We start from the raw sequence: 20683 nt of genomic DNA, 5'->3' as shown, positions 1-20683 counted from the left end.
TGACAACTAAGAAACACTGGCCTGACTTTACCAAAGGTGTCATGGGCTTTGAAGACACCCGAACTCAGGACACAAGGAAGAAACATACCAGGAGGAAGGCACGCTTAGCAAATCTACACCGTGATCAACTCCTGCCCGGAAACCTATGTCCCCACTGTGGAAGGACATGTGGATCTAGAACTCACCTCCACAGTCACTTACGGACTCATTGTTAAAACTGTATTTATGGAAGACAGGAGGAGGAGGAAGAGGAGGAGGTGGTGGTTGTGCAGTTTTCTCTCTTGTAAATAGCCCTAAAGGGAAGACCTACATTGCTCTGGCATGGAAATGTCACAGCGTGTACCTGCATGAAGCTCACATACCCATAACCAGGGGAGATGCAGAACTTCTCCTATTTCCACATCCTTGCTAATCAGGACTGTTATAAAACAGCCTGTCTTTGATTGTGCAGTTTATTATGGTATGAAAAATCTCTGCTGAACAGAATATGTGGTTGCTACATAAGATTATTAAGTGCATTCATTTTTAAACTAATCAATTCAGGGCAGTCTGAAATATTTCCAAGATTACATCCCTCCCACACTAATGTTCATGTTACACACAAAGAAGGCTAGAGGAAGGGGATTCACGGAAGCTTCCTCTCACACTCTGTATAGAAAGACCTACTAAAATGTGACTCTAACCAGTCAAATAGAGCCCACTCACCATTCCCCCTCCCCCCTCTCCCCCCTAACCTAATACTGCATGCAACACTAATGTCTTACAATAAATGAAACTGATCTGTAGAAAACACAACTTGAGTTTATTTTTGTAAACTTATGAATCTTTAATAAAAGTATTTTTTTTAAAAAAATAGAGTCTCAGAGACTGTGGCCTTGATTCAGTAGGGCAAATAAAGTAGAGGAAAGAAAGCACTAATTTATCCCGATTTGACCAACATGGGGCAAGGGGGTGACACTGGAGGGTTACTAAGAAACACAACAGATAAGATTAGTGAGAAATGGGGACGTGAGCTATTGTTAGTTTTACATTTCCTATTTTGTTTGAAAACAACTAGATTTGTGGATCTGCCTATTTATCAAGATCAGAATATATCACTGTCAAACTAATCCAAATTATTCAATATTTCTCAGTGAGAGAAATATTAATTTTAACCATCCTGTAACTTTAAAATAACAATTTTACAATTTGTATATGAAGTAAGGGGAACGTTAAAAATAAATAAAAATCCTAGACTGGAGGAGACTGGAGACTGGAGGACTCAAAGGGCTTTAAAACTTTAATGCAAAGTAAATACGACTCTAGAATGCCTGTGACTTTCAGAAGCTTAGAAAAATCAGACAAGCTTGGCAGCTGTTTCCATTGATTCACAGAGCCTATAAATAGAAAAGTATAGATTTACCTGCACTGAAAGCTTATCTATTATAGTATTAAATTTAATATTTCTAACCTTCTAAAGTCTCAAAAACCCCTTCACAGAAAACATGCACAATGTGTTTGTGCACTGGTGATGTTGTCTGCAGAATCCATACAGCATCCTCCTGCCTCAGAGCAGGGAGGCAACCTGTTGCCTTGCACCAGCAATGCTATTTACATGTTCTACTGCAAGATTTACATGTTCTACTGCAAGCCCACAACAGAATATGGGATAATTAGCTAGTCCATAGCTACCAAACCACCTGAATTTAATGTGCATTTTCCAAGAACAGAGAGAGGATGATCTAAAGGACAACGCAGATCCAAAGCCGATTAGTAGATAAAGAGGTCGAATGTAACATGCAACCCTGCAAGAGTGCATCCAGGGTTAATAAATCTGTAATGTTGCAATTCAGTCTTGCCCAAATTGACTTAAATAATCCATGGCATCTGAATCGATTGCAGCTTTATTTTCCAGTGACAAAGATGTACAGTGGTACCTCGGGTTACATACGCTTCAGGTTACATACGCTTCAGGTTACTGACTACGCTAACCCAGAAATAGTGCTTCAGGTTAAGAACTTTGCTTCAGGATGAGAACAGAAATCGTGCTCCGGCGGCGCAGCAGCAGCATGAGGCCCCATTAGCTAAAGTGGTGCTTCAGGTTAACAACAGTTTCAGGTTAAGAACGGACCTCCAGAACGAATTAAGTACTTAACCCGAGGTACCACTGTAAACTAATCCATCTACCATTTGTAATTTACCGTGTTATGAATTCTCAATAAAATATGCAATGAGTAGCATTAAAATGAATCAAATGTATCCAAATGTATAACCCAAGAGGTTTTTGCTTAGAGAACAGGATCAGATTTACAAAGGGTGGAGGATCATCCTCCAATTAATTTTAAGTATTCTTTCAAGCAACATTTATTGATCCTTACATTACCTTTGAAGTGAAGAAGTGAAATGAGTCCAGTAAGAACTTCCTGCTTCTAACCAAATCTCACATAAGTATGATTGACTGAAAGCAACTTTAGGATCCACTGTTAAAGCAAGATCAAAAGGCTGACAGTGAAATAAAACCAATTCAAATAAACCTAAACTGAGTTTAGTGATGATGGATATCAACATTAAGAATAATTTAGATAACATCTTTTAACTTGTTTCGGAACAACGTTTTAAAAGTAAGCTTCTGTATAACTCCTTATTATTTAATACCTAAATTATGTGCTCTGCCAACACTTTCTGCCACTACTGCAATGAAAAACCATATATTTAAATGTGATGCAAATAACTTGAGTAAAAGAACTGACTTCCCATCATTCAGGGGCTAATATCTTTTTTTAAAAAAATATAATATTTATTGAAGTTTCAAATAAGACAGATACACAAAAAGACAGAAAAAACACACAAAACAAGTATACTTTCAGTCCTTGTTTTCTTATACCTTATTTCCCACGACTTCCTCGCCTCCCCTTCTTGTATTCCAGTTCCAAATATTAGTTCAACAAGTTCTTAAATTTTTTACCTTATTTCATTGTTATATCAGTCCTTCTACTTAAACCCTTTTTCCAAGGTCGACCCAGATTCCCTTCCACGAATTTCCCAATTTTATGTTAATACCAAACCAAAAATACAAAATAAGAAATATTAAAAAAAGTATTTATACAACCTTTGGATTGATCAAACCCCACCCTCCCTTTCCTGGTTTCGATCCCCAAACCAATGTCCATCAGTCCATATGTTACCAGCCTGGCGATCTCACATCGGAGGCTTTTAAATCTCTCTCAGTTCCTCTTTGCCGGTTCTTTGGATAGTCCTTCATATTAAAGCCCAAGTCTCGGAGGAGCACAATCCCAAAAAAGTCCATATTTCTTCCGGCCAGGCCTCCATGTTTGGAAAAATTCATGAATTTAAATGTCCCAAGCGCTCGAACATCCATCTTAATCAAATCTGTAATCCACAAGTCTTCAGGTCTCCTTCTAGATAAGTCTCTCCATTCTTCCTTCTCCAATTCAAGCCAAATCTTCTTCACCCAATTCTTATTTTTCTTTGTGGCCTTCCTGCCAGGCCTCTGGCCTTCCTTAGCCTTCTGCAACATTATAACTCCTCCTTCCTTTCCCTCCAGATCCTCATATTTCTCTTCCACTTGTTCCACTTTCTCAAGTTTGTCAAGTTTCTTTTCCTGCTCAGCTGCAAAGTCTTTTAATTCCGCTACAGGGGCTTTTGGTTCAAAGACAAAGACTTGAGTCAAGTCCCTTCCATTTCCAGTAAAGTTGTTTACTGTTTCATTCAGTCCCATGACCCCTGTAACCAAAATATTACTTTGTTCTTGAAGCTTTCCCAAGAGATAAAAAGTCTTGTTCAACTCAGTGAATATTTTTCCACTTCCAGCCATTCTTGCAGTGTCCCAAAACCCCCTCTAGAGGGATTGTGGATATTTACTATCCTTCTAATTCCAGTCCCAAAAACAAATTATTTTTCGATGATTTATAACCAAAATGTAACAAATCCAACTGGCAAAGGCAGCAAAAACAATGTTACTTTGTATTCCCCAACTTTGACAGCTACTTTTGACAGCTGTCAAAGTCTTCTGTATCTTTCCAACAGGCTCTCTCGCTGATCACTCCCGGGTCCCGGGGGGTTGCGCAGCTCTCAAAATCCACTCTTATCCTCCAGCAAAATTACTTATACTGTCCAATCATGAAATTAATAACTTTGTTCAGTTACAATGAAAGATATTCTCTCGACCTTAGTTATTTAGTCCTTGCTTTAAGTTGTCTACAAGAGGGGAAGACGGACTTCCTTTTTGTATCTTCCCCGGTCGTTCCAAATTCAAAGAAAAAGTTTCCTTTTTAAGTCCAATTTCTATATTACTCACGGGTAGTTGCTTTTTGGTCCGAATGTTCTCAGAAAAAAGTCAGCGCTCTCCATCCATGGCATGCGGCTTCACTCAGCAGGGGAAGCAGAGGACTCTCAGCACCGCGCCGCTCCCGTCCCCCATTCCAAAGCCTTTAAAAAGGCTCCTTCGCAGGTCGGGGGGCGCAAATGGTGCCCGCCGAGTCACCAAGTCCACAGGCTTCCACGCCTGTGGTTTCTAAGGGTCCCCGCGTCGCCGGCGCGGTAGAACCCGATCCCTGCAGAGCCGATTCCCTCCGGAGCTCGGAGGGAATCCGCCATTAGACGTTGGCGCTAACCCGGAAGTCAGGGGCTAATATCTCCAGCTGCAGATCTTAGCAGCAGGCATCTCAATCAGAAATAGTTTATGTCCAATTTTAACAAAGGTCTAAAAGTAAAGAGAAAATTGCTTAAGGAGTACAAACACAAAGTCACAGAGTGTAGCCTGAACATTTTTAGTTCCGGGAGAGGTCTGTATATTCACTAGACCTTTCTGCACTTCAGCAAACTGACTGTGATTAGGCAGGCAGTTATTTTGAAAACTAATAACCCATCTTTTGACTGCAATGCCCCACAAAATCAGCTTGCAGCATAATTTTAAATATATGATAAAATCACAGTGAAATGCAAGAAAACTTAAAAAAACCAAGAGCCTGGGAAAATGGGAACATCTGAACCACTTGCCCCAAGCCTTACAAAACTGGAGACCACGGAGATTCCTCAGAAACGATATTACACAGGACAGGTGCCACCACTGGAAAGGCCTCTCCTGTAACTCAACTAATTGTGCCTCTGATTTTAGTCAGACACAGACGAAGAGTGAAAGCAAATCCTCAGGTGTATACCTAAAGATGTTAGGTGTGAAGTGAACCTTATGTTATTATAGGTAGTTCTAGGACAAAAAAAATGATCTCAATTCAATTGAGTCTTCTGAGGATCCAAAATAGCAACTAGTGGAGGCTGGTCCATTAGGTAGAATGGAGCACAGGTCCACCAGCTTCAGTCTACCCTTAACCAGTCCCATCTTCCTGCCTTCTTACTTACAACCAGTCCAGGGGACGTCCCTGCCTATGACAGCTTCCTCTTCCTTCGTTTCAATGTTTTCCTTGCAGAACACAGCAGAGAGGAAGATAGGGACAAAACAATCAAAAGCGAGCTCTGCCTTACATTGTTTCTGGCTCCTTCTACAGTTGATGTTCTGCCCTACCAGAGTAAATGGCCATCAGTCACCACTGATAGCAGCCACAAGCTGACATCCCTTTCTAGCAAAGTCTGTCAGGTCATTTTCAAGTATAGCCTAAAAGGGAAAAGGCCACAAACATTCTGAGTTCCATTTCACTGAAGATCTCATTATGAATCTATTACACTCCATAACAGGAAAAAACCTAGATCAGCATATGCCTATTTATATCCTATTTACATGTCTGCAAGAACTGTTTATCAAGAAAAAGAAGAAGAAGAGGAGTTTGGATTTGATATCCCGCTTTATCACTACCCGAAGGAGTCTCAACGCGGCTAACATTCTCCTTTCCCTTCCTCCCCCACAACAAACACTCTGTGAGGTGAGCGGGGCCGAGAGACTTCAGAGAAGTGTGACTAGCCCAAGGTCACCCAGCAGCTGCATGTAGAGGAGCGGGGATGCGAACCCGGTTCACCAGATTACAAATCTACTGCTCTTAACCGCTACACCACACAGGCTCTATGTATCTTATATATACATACTTACGTCAGAGTCCTTCTGAGTAAGACATGCTCTGTAAATGTGCATCCCTCTGAAAGTCCACAAACTCTGTCTTGTTTGTTGTTGTTTAGTCGTTTAGTCGTGTCCGACTCTTCGTGACCCCATGGACCAGAGAACGCCAGGCACTCCTGTCCTCCACTGCCCCCCGCAGCTTGGTCAGACTCATGCTGGTAACCTCGAAAACACTATCCAACCATCTCGTCCTCTGTCGCCCCCTTCTCCTTGTGCCCTCCATCTTTCCCAACATCAGGGTCTTCTCCAGGGAGTCTTCTCTTCTCATGAGGTGGCCAAAGTACTGGAGCCTCAGCTTCACAATCTGTCCTTCCAGTGAGCACTCAGGGCTGATTTCCTTCAGAATGGAGAGGTTTGATCTTCTTGCAGTCCATGGGACTCTCAAGAGTCTCCTCCAGCACCATAATTCAAAAGCATCAATTCTTCGGCGATCAGCCTTCTTTATGGTCCAGCTCTCACTTCCATACATCACTACTGGGAAAACCATAGCTTTAACTATACGGACCTTTGTTGGCAAGGTGATGTCTCTACTTCTCAAGATGCTGTCTAGGCCTGTCATTGCCCTTCTCCCAAGAAGCAGGCGTCTTTTAATTTCGTGGCTGCTGTCACCATCTGCAGTGATCATGGAGCCCAAGAAAGTAAAATCTCTCACTGCCTCCATTTCTTCCCCTTCTATTTGCCAGGAGGTGATGGGACCAGTAGCCATGATCTTCGTTTTTTTGATGTTGAGCTTCAGACCATATTTTGCACTCTCCTCTTTCACCCTCAATAAAAGGTTCTTTAATTCCTCCTCACTTTCTGCCATCAAGGTTGTGTCATCTGCATATCTGAGGTTGTTGATATTTCTTCCGGCAATCTTAATTCCGGCTAGGGATTCATCCAGCCCAGCCTTTCGCATGATGAATTCTGCATATAAGTTAAATAAGCAGGGAGACAAAATGCAGCCTTGTCGTACTCCTTTCCCAATTTTGAACCAGTCAGTTGTTCCATATCCAGTTCTAACTGTAGCTTCTTGTCCCACATAGAGATTTCTCAGGAGACAGATGAGGTGATCCGGCACTCCCATTTCTTTAAGAACTTGCCATAGTTTGCCATGGTCGACACAGTCAAAGGCTTTTGCATAGTCAATGAAGCAGAAGTAAATGTCTTTCTGGAACTCTCTAGCTTTCTCCATAATCCAGCGCATGTTTGCAATTTGGTCTCTGGTTCCTCTGCCTCTTCTAAATCCAGCTTGCACTTCTGGGAGTTCTCGGTCCACATACTGCTTGAGCCTTCCTTGTAGAATTTTAAGCATAACCTTGCTAGCGTGAGAAATTAGTGCAATTGTGCGATAGTTGGAGCATTCTTTGGCACTGCCCTTCTTTGGGATTGGGATGTAGACTGATCTTCTCCAATCTTCTGGCCACTGCTGAGTTTTCCAAACTTGCTGGCATATTGAGTGTAGCACCTTAACAGCATCATCTTTTAAAATTTTAAATAGTTCAGCTGGAATACCATCACTTCCACTGGCCTTGTTATTTGCAGTGCTTTCTAAGGCCCATTTGACTTCACTCTCCAGGATGTCTGGCTCAAGGTCAGCAACCACACTACCTGGGGTATATGAGACATCCGTTTCTTTCTGGTATAATTCCTCTGTGTATTCTTGCCACCTCTTCTTGATGTCTTCTGCTTCTGTTAGGTCCTTTCCACTTTTGTCCTTTATTATGGAAATCTTTGTACGAAATGTTCCTTTCATATCTCCAATTTTCTTGAACAGGTCTCTGGTTCTTCCCATTCTATTGCTTTCCTCTATTTCTTTGCATTGCTTGTTTAAGAAGGTCTTCTTGTCTCTCCTTGCTATTCTTTGGAAATCTGCATTCAATTTCCTGTATGTTTCACGATCTCCCTTGCATTTTGCTTGCCTTCTCTCCCCCGCTATTTGTAAGGCCTCATTGGACAGCCACTTTGCTTTCTTGCATTTCCTTTTCATTGGGATGGTTTTCGTTGCTGCCTCCTGTATAATGTTACGAGCCTCCATCCATAGTTCTTCAGGCACTCTGTCCACCAAATCTAAATCCTTAAACCTGTTCCTCACTTCCACTGTGTATTCATAAGGGATTTGACTTAGATTGTATCTTACCGGCCCAGTGGTTTTTCCTACTTTCTTCAGTTTAAGCTTGAATTTTGCTATAAGAAGCTGATGATCTGAGCCACAGTCAGCTCCAGGTCTTGTTTTTGCTGACTGTATAGAGCTTCTCCATCTTTGGCTGCAGAGAATATAATCAATCTGATTTCGATGCTGCCCATCTGGTGATGTCCATGTGTAGAGTCGTCTCTTGTGTTGTTGGAAAAGCGTGTTTGTGATGACCAGCTTGTTCTCTTGACAGAACTCTATTAGCCTTTGCCCTGCTTCGTTTTGATCTCCAAGGCCAAACTTGCCAGTTGTTCCTTTTATCTCTTGACTCCCTACTTTAGCATTCCAATCCCCTATAATGAGAAGAACATCCTTCTTTGGTGTCACTTCTATAAGGTGTTGTAAGTCTTCATAGAATTGGTCAATTTCAGTTTCTTCAGCACCAGTAGTTGGTGCATAAACTTGGATTACTGTGATGTTAAAAGGTCTGCCTTGGATTCGTATCGAGATCATTCTATCATTTTTGAGATTGCATCCCAGTACAGCTTTTGCCACTCTTTTGTTGACTATGAGGGCCACTCCATTTCTTTTACGGGTTTCTTGCCCACAGTAGTAGATATGATGGTCATCCGAACTGAATTCACCTATTCCCGTCCATTTTAGTTCACTGATGCCCAGGATGTCAATATTTATTCTTGCCATCTCATTTTTGACCACCTCCAACTTACCCATGTTCATGGTTCTTACATTCCAGGTTCCTATGCAATATTTTTCTTTACAGCATTGGACTTTCCTTTCGCTTCCAGGCATATCCGCAACTGAGCGTCCTTTCGGCTTTGGCCCAGCCGCTTCATCAGCTCTGGATCTACTTGTACTTGCCCTCCGCTCTTCCCCAGTAGCATGTTGGACGCCTTCCGACCTGAGGGGCTCATCTTCCAGCGTCATAACTTTTATATGCCTGTTGTCTTTGTCCATGGAGTTTTCTTGGCAGGGATACTGGAGTGGCTTGCCGGTTCCTCCTCCAGGTGGATCACGTTTGGTCAAAACTCTCCACCATGACCTGTTCATCTTGGGTGCCCTGCTCGGCATAGTTCATAGCTTCTCTGAGTTCTTCAAGCCCCTTCGCCACGGCAAGGCAGTGATCCATGAAGAGGCTGTCTTGTTTAGTATTTGCCTATCCTCTAGGAAGTGGAATGAAGTGCTCAAGTAAATTAATGGCAAACACATATTTATGCACACACACACTCCAAATAACAACCATTCTATTACTATTTTGCTGGTTGCATTTGTACCAGTGCCCAGATGTGAAAGGCTGTATTTCACATTATCAGCTTGCTTTCCTGAGCAATTCAGTAAATTACTTCCAAGTCACTTTCTTAGACACTAATCTGCTATAAATCTAATCCCTAACAGCAAAAAGACAACCTGAGCCTGCTGAATGCCAGTGGTTTTAGTGATCTGACCTACTCCAGCAAAAATCCCTAATTAAAATGTCCCCACCTGATTAGCATTATTCCAGAATAAACCCTCCATTGGTTATATCACAATAAAGGTAGTACATAATAGTGCCACGATTATCCATATTGAAACAGTGGAGTTTTCAAAGAGAACAATTATATGTTCAAATGTTCTTCAGAAACTGTTATGTTAATTAAGAAGCTTTAATAAATATTTAATTGCATTTTAAAAAATGTTTTCACTTCATTGAAAAATGTTCTGCTATATTTAATATATTATATATGATTATCCAATACTGTATATACAAACCCAGTTACAGCCTTAAGAATAGTATCTTAAGGTATAATTGCATATTGTTGTTAGCAGAATCAACACAGCAATCCAAACTCTGGCTGGGGAGGGGTAGTCCTTAACTGAGAGTTGGGGCCACTGCTGCTTCTGCAGTCTGTCCACTCACACTGGCTGGCGCAGAAGGCAGGGGACGAATAAGTTTCTGCACCAGGAGCTGGGGCAATGACCAGGCCTGGATCAAGTGACAGCAGTGGGGTTGTCTTGGAATCCAGAGAAATCTGGGCTGACTTAGTCATGCCCCAGAATGCCCAGTTTGGAGTCTTTCCATAAGCTGTACCTGGTGCAGGATTGCACCAGCATCACTTCATAGGTGGAGACTTCCAGGGCTACGTAGAGGAACACCTCTGCCCAATCCACCCAACACCCCCCCCAGATTGGTGCAAAGGGGGTTTCAATTGCTGCACAAATCTCAGAAGAATTGCTTAATACTATACTCATGGAGGACTGCTTCAAATGCTATGCCCGGTGTAAACTGCAAATATATATATATATATATATATATATATATATATATATATATATATCTATGTTATTTGAGCTGATATGATGAGGCACCACACTTTCTGGTCTGGTTCAAACATCACAATAAGCCATAGGCTGGAATCAGCACTATTTCATTGAGGACATGCAGTGTGCCGGCACATGCTATTTAGGGTTTGTCCGTTTGTCCTGTGCCTAGAAAGTGGGATCTGAGCAGTTTTCTGCTTGACCTACAACTTTTAGGCATGGGTCTGAGTGGTTTTCCCCTTGCCCCACTCCTTTCTCAGACAAAACCCCCAACTATTTAGTGCGAAATCAGAGCAAACGCCAACCTGGAGAAAACCCAAATAGGCATTTGCTCTTTAAATTCCTCTTTGAGCATGGAGACAGTGGAGGATGGGGTGGAGGAGCCTCTCAGGGGGTTCTGGAGGCATGGTCTCTCATCTGAGAGCTCTGCAGGCTATAAGAATTTAGGGATCCCTGATAGCTTTCCTCTCAACTTCTGAACTTGCTCCCTTCCCCCTTGCTCTTGTTTACCTGCACCCAGTTCACAAACTATTCATCCTGATGCTGCCAGCAGACACCTTGCAGATACTGCTGGCACCAGTGAAGGTACTGGTGATGGGAGAGAGTTTCTCCTTACTTTGGGAAATGGAACCCTACAACTCACTGGTCCCTTCCCTAAGATCCTCCTCCTCCTCCTCACCCCCACATTCCACCCCAGGCACACCCCCAGCTTCACTCTCTCTCTCACCCCCTCTTTCATTGACCCCTTCATCCTCCTATTCTTGTCAGTCCCTGACATAAGCATCACATATAGGTGAAGCATCATAGAGTTGGAAGGGACCACAAGGCCCATCAAGACCAACCCCCTGCAATGCAGGGAACTTTTGCCAAATGTGGGGCTTGAACCCACGGCCCTGAGAGTAAGTGTCTCATGCTCTACTGACTGAGCTATTCCAGAACCCCTCAGAGTCAATACAATGCTCCCAATGCTGTAGCTACACAGTGTAAGCTCCTTGCTGCCTTGCCTTTCCTTCTGACCCTCTCAGTAACCAACTGATATGGGGTGTTGGGGAACCACGTCAATAATGCTGCCCTGTCCACACCACCAGCCACTACTGCTTGAGAGGAAAGGTCTACTCAGTTTAGAGGGGAAAGATTCCACTGTAAAATAGGTGACAGGTAGAGCTGGCAGTGAGATTAAGCATCTTTCTGTCTCCTCTTGCTGGGCTAAGAGCTGCCTATTGAGCTCCTTAGCTCCAGCACTCCCTTGCTTAACTTCCAGCTCTGACTCAAGGTGCTGGACATGGACACTGTTGCAACAAAAACAACAACTGTGTGTCTTATGAAACCTTAAAATTAGCACACTTGCCATGGCATACGTTTTTATGGACTACAGCCAGTCATATCACACATGCTGGATGTCAACCAAATAAAAACAGGGTTACTTCCCAATTTTAAAAAAGGTGAGATGTTGACAATGTCAATAGCTCTTAAGTGCAAACATAACCTGAACCAGCTTCTTACTAGCAACAACAGATCACATAACAGAAATGCAAACAAAGGACAATAACCACCAAATGTTTCCCTTCATCCCCTCTCTGCCACCTGGGCATGACCTGGGCCCACCCGGAGGGTGCTGGGAAATCCTAGAAACAGATTTGGGGGGCATGGTGACAAAGTTCCACTGCACAAACATAAATCCTTAGATTGATATAACAAGTTTGTTGGTGCCAGGAACCAGACCTTGCAGCAAGCCGATATGCCAACTCTGTCCTCATATGTATGAAGACAATACCGTTATAGAATCCAATAAAGTCAGTCACAACATCAACGGTTCATCTACCTGCTCTATCAATACTGTCCTTCTGCTATCTACACAGGACAATCAGGTCTGTCTCCAGGCAAAAGTCTAAATGGACACAAATTTGACATCAGGATGCGACATATTTAGAAACCAGTAAGAAAACATTTCAGGTGGCTCTGCTGACCTTCATGTGGCTATTCTTATACAAAGGAACAAAGGGAGAATCCAGCATGAAATTGCTTCACACTTATTAAGAAGTTCAATTCTATCACATGTGGTTTGAATTGAAATTACAGTTTTAGTCCCTCTGCAGGTGTTAATTAACTTGGGAATGCCAGGATGTTCTTCAACTCTGCTTTGTGAATGGGCACTGCTGTTACTTTATGTTACATCTAAACTTTTTCATAATTGTCACCGTCTGTAACTTTTATGTTTAATTTGCCTCTGATCTCACTGCTAACCAATTTTTCATCCCCTCCCCTCTCCACCCTCCCTCTCCCTCTTGCCACCAATGTACAGTGGTACCTCGAGTTAAGTATTTAATTCGTTCCGGAGGTCCGTTCTTAACCTGAAACTGTTCTTAACCTGAAGCACCACTTTAGCTAATGGGGCCTCCTGCTGCTGCTGAGCCGCCAGAGCACGATTTCTGTTCTCATCCTGAAGCAAAGTTCTTAACCCTAGGTACTATTTCTGGGTTAGTGGAATCTGTAACCTGAAGCGTATGTAACCTGAAGTGTATGTAACCTGAGGTACCACTGTATACATTTACCTCCAAATTCAGGGTATCATTTTAGGCACCTGATAAAATAGAATCTGGCCATGACAGTTTAAGTGCCACAAGATTCATATTTTTGGCAGCAGACTAACATGGTTACCTGGAAAATATTCTGCTCAGTTTCACTTGCTATTAATTAATTTAATATTCCAATAGATATTTATTTGCAAGAATAATTGGCAGGAGGAAACTGTGTATAGGAGTCACGTGTAACATTACCTTTCTACTTTGCAATATATACAGCGCTTTGCTTAATTTTGCTACTAATTAAATATGTCTGGAAACCAAATGCATCATCGTGACAGGGGTATAAAGAAAGTTACCTAAAGAAAAACTTGCTAATTATCAAATCCAAAGAATACAGTACAGATATTATTATATTTTCTGGAAGTTTTCTGCAAATCCAATTTTACGTGTTGAAATTAGCTTTCATTTGACTCTGAAACCCCCCCAGAAAGTGTTAACAGTTAACCACCAAAAGGTAGAACCTTCAGCATGAGGCCAATTTCTCTTAACTGAGATGCTGATGTGCCATTCAGTTACCTTGATTTATTCCATCCCCTGCAATTGGGCTTTTTTTTTTTTTAAACCCCTGTGGTTGATGATTTTCCTTGGTAGTGAGCAAAGATCAATTGTCCATTTCAATTAGTTTTAGTCTATGAGGCTTATTCTTAAAGAACTATTCAAGTGAACTGGAAGATGCTACATGTTAAGTGAATTTTACATCAAGTGGTAATAGTTATTCTTCTTTTAAAAAAAGCTGTAAAGAAGATTAGAATAATTTCAATCTACTAAATTTCTGAGTACAGAAAACTGGTGACACACCTATGGAAAGACTGTGTTTGGTGTTGTTTTTTACCTTGACTAGGTGGGTTCATATCCCACCCACAGGGTGGGCCAGTCAACTAAACACAATGGAATCCTGCTTTCTTTTCATGATAGGACAAGGTGCCTAGCAATAAGGAGGAATGGTTAGAGAAGGCAAGTAGTGAATAGAGGTAGATGTGAGTTACAAGAAATATATGAGATTTACTCTTTGTTCACAATGATGATACCATTATCTGATCATGGATCGATAACTTTTGTGTGCTGCACAAGGCCTGTATACCGCTGACAGTTAAACAAATGTTTAAAGTAATGGTAGGAGAATCTGACAAATGGATCAAATAAAGCTTACTCCTCTACATTTCATGTAGCAGTTCAAAAGGCAGTAACATCACAGCTTAAGGTGTTTTAGCACTTTAAGTTGTGTGACCAGGGAGACAGGAACATCCCCTGGTACAAGGCGTCCCCTCCTGATTTGGGGTGATTCTTCTCTTCTAAAACACAGGCTATGCTATTCAAAGGGATTTCAGACTGTAACCCCCCACCCCCGGCAAGGCTTTTTAGGAGGTGCAGGGCTGCAGGGTGAAAGAGAAACATCTATGTCCATGGGAAAATATGGAGTCCCCTGTAAATTTTGTAATCGTCTTCTGAATGACCAACCCCCATGCCATATTGCACATGACACTCCTGTCCATTTAAAATGAGGGCCCACAAGGTGCAATTGTTTTGTGGTTTAGCTTCCCCCTCCCTGCCTCCTGCACGGGGCACTTGACAATTGCTGAGGGTCTCGGCCAACCAATTAATTCCTTTTCTGTCTGTTGCAAGAATGCACTGTGCTATATGACTTTTAACTGCATTTCCAATGCTTCTTTAATTATTTATAGATTGTATTTTATTGAATCACAATTTGGATATCCACAGAATTCACACTGTGATATGATAAAATACAACAAAAGAAACAAAAGAAGCAATAAATATATAATTAAAAACCAAGATGAATATTTAATCTGCCATCTTCAACCAGTGATCCATAGATGTGCTGCTGACCACCTGAACGAAGCTTGTGAAACACATTCTTGGGAACCCCTGGCATAGAGGAATGTTATTGGAGAACAAAATTCAACCTTCCTTGAGTGTCCTGCCATTCCACATGTATGATTGTAAGTAGCTTATGGTGTTAACTGAAATTCTGAAACCAAATGTAATAATAATGATCATGATAGTAATTTTACTCTCTTTTTTTGTTCCTGCTGAATGCACAAAGATAGGTGCGGTTTTGCAAAGAAAAGTAAGATATACAGCAGAAAAGGACTGATGGATACCAAAAACAAAACTTTAAAAAATGTACTGCTGGAAATGAAAATGGGCCCAAGCAAAAATTAAAAAAAAAAACCCCAAAGTGCATATATTTTCCACAGCAAGCACAGGCATATTAGAATAATATTCACAACAAACAGTAATGTTGACAGACCTGTGGAGGGAACACCTTCCCTTTTGGGTCAGGGGACATGACATAAGCAGCTTGTGTGTACGCATAGCTTTTGAAGCGAGGTTTAGGTGGAGGTGAAGGGGTGCGCACATGACCCTGTGCTACACTGACTTTGATCTAAGGAGAAGAAATTAGGAAGAAAAGCAGACACACACACGGATGAGTATGCTTAATAGAGAGGACAGAACGTATACTTTCAGGGGGGAACGCCGGCAGTTTAATTCTATCTTGCAGAAAACAGTGCTGCCATAAAGAGTAAAAAAAAAAAAACTACGTGGAATTTAGTGAGCTGCTTTCATTAATATGACATCCTTTCATGGCAAGTAAAAAGACTCCTTGAAGTGCCAGATAATTATTCCTGGCATGACACCCCAAATCAGTAAAGGGCCTTTATAATTCAGGACACTCAGAAAGCAAAGTAGCAAGGACTCATAGTACGTTCTGAATAAATGTGCTCAGCAGTCAGCAAATGGCCATCTGATCAACAAATCTAAAAATGCTAGTGTCCCAGAAATAAGAGAGTTAATTAATAATTAGAATTTCTGTTCACTTTGAGAAATATAACTATCAGGCTAGCCTCTCATGGGAATGCAGTTGCCACAGTGAGCCCGCTTAAGTAAAGAAACAAATAGTTTCAGAATTTCCATACACATCTAAATTTGAGTTACGATAAGGCCTTTTTTTTTTTAACAAGGAACTGGCACCACACACCACAAGTAAACAACCCCTGCAATTTTTCAGTGGAAGAAATTCAAGCAACTGTAACTCTGTTTTACACCATGAGATACAGCTACAGGAATGCATAACCAAAGGAGAGATACAGAGGTTTTTCACTTCATAGTGACAGCTCTATATAACCTAACCCTAAGGAGGGGGAAATCACTTGCAAAATCATTTTTGTCCTAGTCAAAGAGCTTGGAAGGCCCATGGGTGTGTGGGGAGAAGGAACTGGGGTGGGGAGAATGCCTGGAAAACAAAGCAAGAATTGGTCTCTAGTACCTTCAAAGTAACTCTGGTAGTTCACAACTGAAAGTGTTATACTGCCTGGGAAAGTTGATGTCAGTAAGTCAATATTTTGCCTCATGTCCCAAAGCTAGACAAATAAAATTAGAGATGGAGAGGCATCAATTAGGCTCTAGCAGCAGCTCTTCCTAATTTGAGGCCAATTGTTTCAACCATTAGCTATATAATAATCATAAGAGCATACAAAGTATGATTACCAAGCGTGGAATTGGAACACTGGATAGGCTGGATGTCTAATTAAAGGCCAAGGTAATATTATCTCATTGGTGGATGAATTCCTATGCTCTCAACGATATTTCTGACTCAGAAAAGATGTTTCTTCCAGGTTATATGGCGTAATAAATGGTATGTGTGTGTGTGTGTGTGTGTGTGTGCTTTATTTTCTACTTTCTGCTTATGAAATATTATAAGTAGGATAGTGTGGTATTAAAAACTATAAAAGATGCTGATCTGGGACACTGACTTGGATATGGAAGCCCTCCGCAGCAGATCCAACAGAAAGCTTATTTGTGTATAAACTTATTAACTGTGCAACAGAGGTAGCTAAATCCAAACAGCATCCTGTACATATTGAGCAGTGAATAAGTGCATTGCTTTTGTAGGGAGTCTACTGAGTAATAAAAATGTTCCCACTATTTATGCTTTTTCATACATACAGATGATTTAATGAAAGACTGAGAAAGCTGATGGACAGAGCAAAGCAGTTTAAAAGTGACACAGCCTTTTAAGTAAGCTATGTCTGCGACCCTTAGAGCGCTTGATTGGCAAAGCCTTACTAATTTCAAGACGTGCTTTGAATGTAAGACACCAAAATGACACAAAATCTTACCTTGAATTACCTTGCTTCGAACAAGGAAGTGTTGCATGCTATTGGAGCCTGCTTTGCATCATGTAATGCACAAAAAGCGTAATTTTCTTCATTTCAAAAACAGTCTATTACTTCATGCATGGCAGTTAACAGTATAAACCGTGCAAATAAAGTATACATAGACTGATATTCAATGTTAGTCATATTGAGAATTAACCACTTAAATCAATGGACATATAAATTCTTCACTGTCTGCAGTAGGTCTACTCTGACAGTGACTTAGTTGGATCTTGCCCATAGTCTCTTTTTCACTAAATATATGACTTTATTGGCTATTAAAATTAGAATTAAAAACCCTAAAGAACTCACCTGTTGTGAAAAGCGCTGTTGATGTAACTGGACGTGCTCTTCTCTGATGTGCTTTGATTGCCGTGGCAATGTTTCCACTTCCTGGATGGCTTCAAGAGTAACTTGCTGGGGCAGGACTTGGAAAAGCGATGTCACGTACATCAAGATGGACTTCTTATCAGGATAAGGAGTTGCGACATCTGGAAAAGTGCATGAAACACAGACAACATTAGATAGTTTGCAAGGCTTCACAGAAAGCAAACAAGCTAATGAGCAGTCAGTCCATTGTCCATTTAAGCCCACTGGGGACTAATTAAAGTACTACAATCAACTCCAAGCTTTAATATGAAACTCAAATGCAAATGAGGAAGAGCAAAAATGACTCTAGTTTCTTTCTAGTTTCTACAAGTTTTTTCTTGCTTATAAGCCTTCTTCCATTTAAATGCAGACACTGCACAGTTAGAATGAATGACCTTCATAAAGGCAGGCAAAATAAGCCATTAAAAAGCTGCATTATATGTAGATGTTACTATTGCAAAAATACCAATAGGTTAATGACTGGAGTAGCTATAACAGGCTGATGGGGATGTAGCAGCGAACACTAAAGGAAGCAAGTACATTAAACAAAAAAAATGAAACTTGGATCTGCAGTGCCTAACTGCCTTTTCCAATGCAAACTACATGAATAGGGACATGGATTTCATCTGGTGGATTTCCCTCCAGAACAAAATTAATGAATAGATAATTCCTATGGGATTTTTCTCTCTTTTTGTACTCATGGTGCCACTTTGAATATGAGTTTCAAAACCAAAATAAATTATGTGTAAAAAGCTATAGCTGTATGTACTCACATAGCTATACAGCTAAGAATATCAGCATTAATATGAAAGTTGTGATCAACCACTTCTATTTCTTTCCACATTCCAAAGTAAACAAAATCGAGAAATGCAGATTAAGATGCAATTAAATGTAATTAAGACGTCTAAGAAAATCATATGAAGGAAGAAGAAGTCCTAAAGTTTTACTTTCCCCTCAGTTTTTATATGTGGTGGAATACAAATCAGTTAAGATTATACACTTCTAACATGAAATACTAGAGGAAACATTAAATGCTGTTTTCATGAATATAAAAAATATGGCTTTCTGAGGCTACAATCCTATATACACTAACATGGGAATAAGTTCAATTAAATTCAACAGGGCTTACTTCTGAGTTGAACTATGGAGAGTGGAGCTACTGTTCCAGAAAAGGCCTTGATTTAGCCCACCATTTCAAGTCACTAACAATTTGTAAAAATGTAAATTATGCAGCATTGCTTTCAAGTAATTCTTTTTGTTGCGGCCATTAAAATTTACCTCATGTACTCAGTGAAGTGAATCAAGATGTAAAGAGGCTGTTGTCTAAGAATTTATCATTAATCCCATAAGTGCTTAAATACAAGCACTGGCAGAAAGCCAAGAACTATTAATAGCAATGAGGTTTTATTATAATAAATCTATCCCAGGTTTCCTAAGATCTGCAAGGTGCAATGACATTTGGTTCCCCTCTGCTAAAGTTATCACTGTAGAAGAACAGACATTGCACATTAATTTCCCACGCATATTTTCAAACCAGATAAAGGTCATGTGTTTCAACATGCCTGGCTCTCTCATGTATCCTAGACACACTGCTCAGATACTAAAGGAAGAAAGGAAAGGAAGGAGATCAAAACAGCATATAGTGTGAGGAGACTGGTAGATGAAAATCAAATGAACTAATGCAGTCAGGCCTGAATCAGTGACTGCAAGTGAACCGAGCCCAATTTGGGGTCTGAAATGTACATACAGTGGTACCTCGGGTTAAGTACTTAATTTGTTCCGGAGGTCCGTTCTTAACCTGAAACTGTTCTTAACCTGAAGCACCACTTTAGTTAATGGGGTCTCCTGCTGCTGCCACACCGCCGGAGTATGATTTCTGTTCTCATCCTGAAGCAAAGTTCTTAACCCAAGGTACTATTTCTGGGTTAGTGGAGGCTGTAACCTGAAGCGTATGTAACCTCACCCTAACCCTAAGCATATGTAACCTGAAGCGTATGTAACCCGAGGTACCACTGTATAACTCTTATGGGGCTGAAATGGTCCAAAAGGGTTCTGAGCCTTCCCTCTCCTTTGCCATGGGCCTATAAGTCTCTGTGCCTGCTGCATCTTTTCCAGGGTGGGTTGAAACATCCCTGCCTTCCCAAGTTATCCAAGCATGTCCAACCCACATCTTGTAACCCTGTTAGGAAAGAACATTAATTCCTAAAGGAAAACTAAAATACTGCATACAGGGCACATATCACTGGGCTGGGCCAGGGAGTGGGGGGGGGGGGGCTGGCTGGCTGGCTATCACCCTTGACATTGGGAGGTTAACTTCTACTGGGAGGGATCCTGATGAGGGAGTGCATGCCTGCATCATCCCAAACTGTGGGCTTTCTGCTATTTGTATGCATTAGCCCCACTGAAATTTTTCAGTGGAATACAAAAATAATGAAGGCTTTTCTAGGTTTTAATGTACCCTAATTGTAATGTGAAATAGATTTTAAAAAGCTATGAAAGAGACTGTCAAACTGTTGCTTTCAAAACGAATTCTTATACTGGTTAATCAGGCCCAGTTAGATCTTATTAGCTAGATGCCTGTGACAACCTTGTGATCCCTAAGGGATGCAAACAAAAATGCACTGCCTAAGCAATAAGATGTTGTTTTGAAGCATAATTCTAGTCAGGAGAATCATACAGGATTGTAATGTATCTGGCAGACAGGCAAGAAGGTGTATGGATTGAATAATGTCTCACATTCATCGACAAATATCATCCTTTGAAGAAGAGCCACTTACAGCTGGGTAAATTAATTTCAAGGCATTGGTACAGAATGTCTTTTTCACAACTGTGAATACATGTAATATAGGCTTTTTAACAGTCACTTGCCTAAGCCTCTGGGCAGGAAAATTTCTATCAACTGGAAGAGAGTTGATTCATTTTATTTCCTTTTAGACTATTGATGTGCCACAAATGACTTGGAGAGGTGTGAGCAGGCAGGCTGGTAGGTTTTTTGGAATTCATTACAATGCTGGTGCACGTGCAGCATCACGTAAGTTTGGTTTTGTGACTCATTAAT

General features: G+C 41.0%; 1 protein-coding gene across 10 annotated transcripts in view; it reads right to left on the bottom strand.

Annotated features, from left to right (window-relative positions):
- The window catches only part of DMD (dystrophin), a 1027161-nt gene that overhangs the window by 646299 nt on the left and 360179 nt on the right, over positions 1 to 20683 (bottom strand). For 8 of the 10 annotated variants that reach the window (XM_079972189.1, XM_079972191.1, XM_079972185.1 and 5 more), the window contains exons 8-9: positions 17569 to 17747; positions 15351 to 15485 (exon numbers count right to left, since the gene is read on the bottom strand). In XM_079972189.1, the coding sequence (XP_079828315.1) occupies positions 15351 to 15485; positions 17569 to 17747 (314 nt within the window). The remainder of the gene's footprint in view (positions 1 to 15350; positions 15486 to 17568; positions 17748 to 20683) is intronic. The other 2 variants (XM_079972196.1, XM_079972195.1) reach the window with 1 other exon arrangement.

This window comes from Podarcis cretensis (genome assembly GCF_951804945.1).
Source record: "Podarcis cretensis genome assembly, chromosome: 4".
Lineage (NCBI taxonomy): Eukaryota > Metazoa > Chordata > Lepidosauria > Squamata > Lacertidae > Podarcis > Podarcis cretensis.
This window is presented reverse-complemented; position numbering and strand designations above follow the sequence as displayed.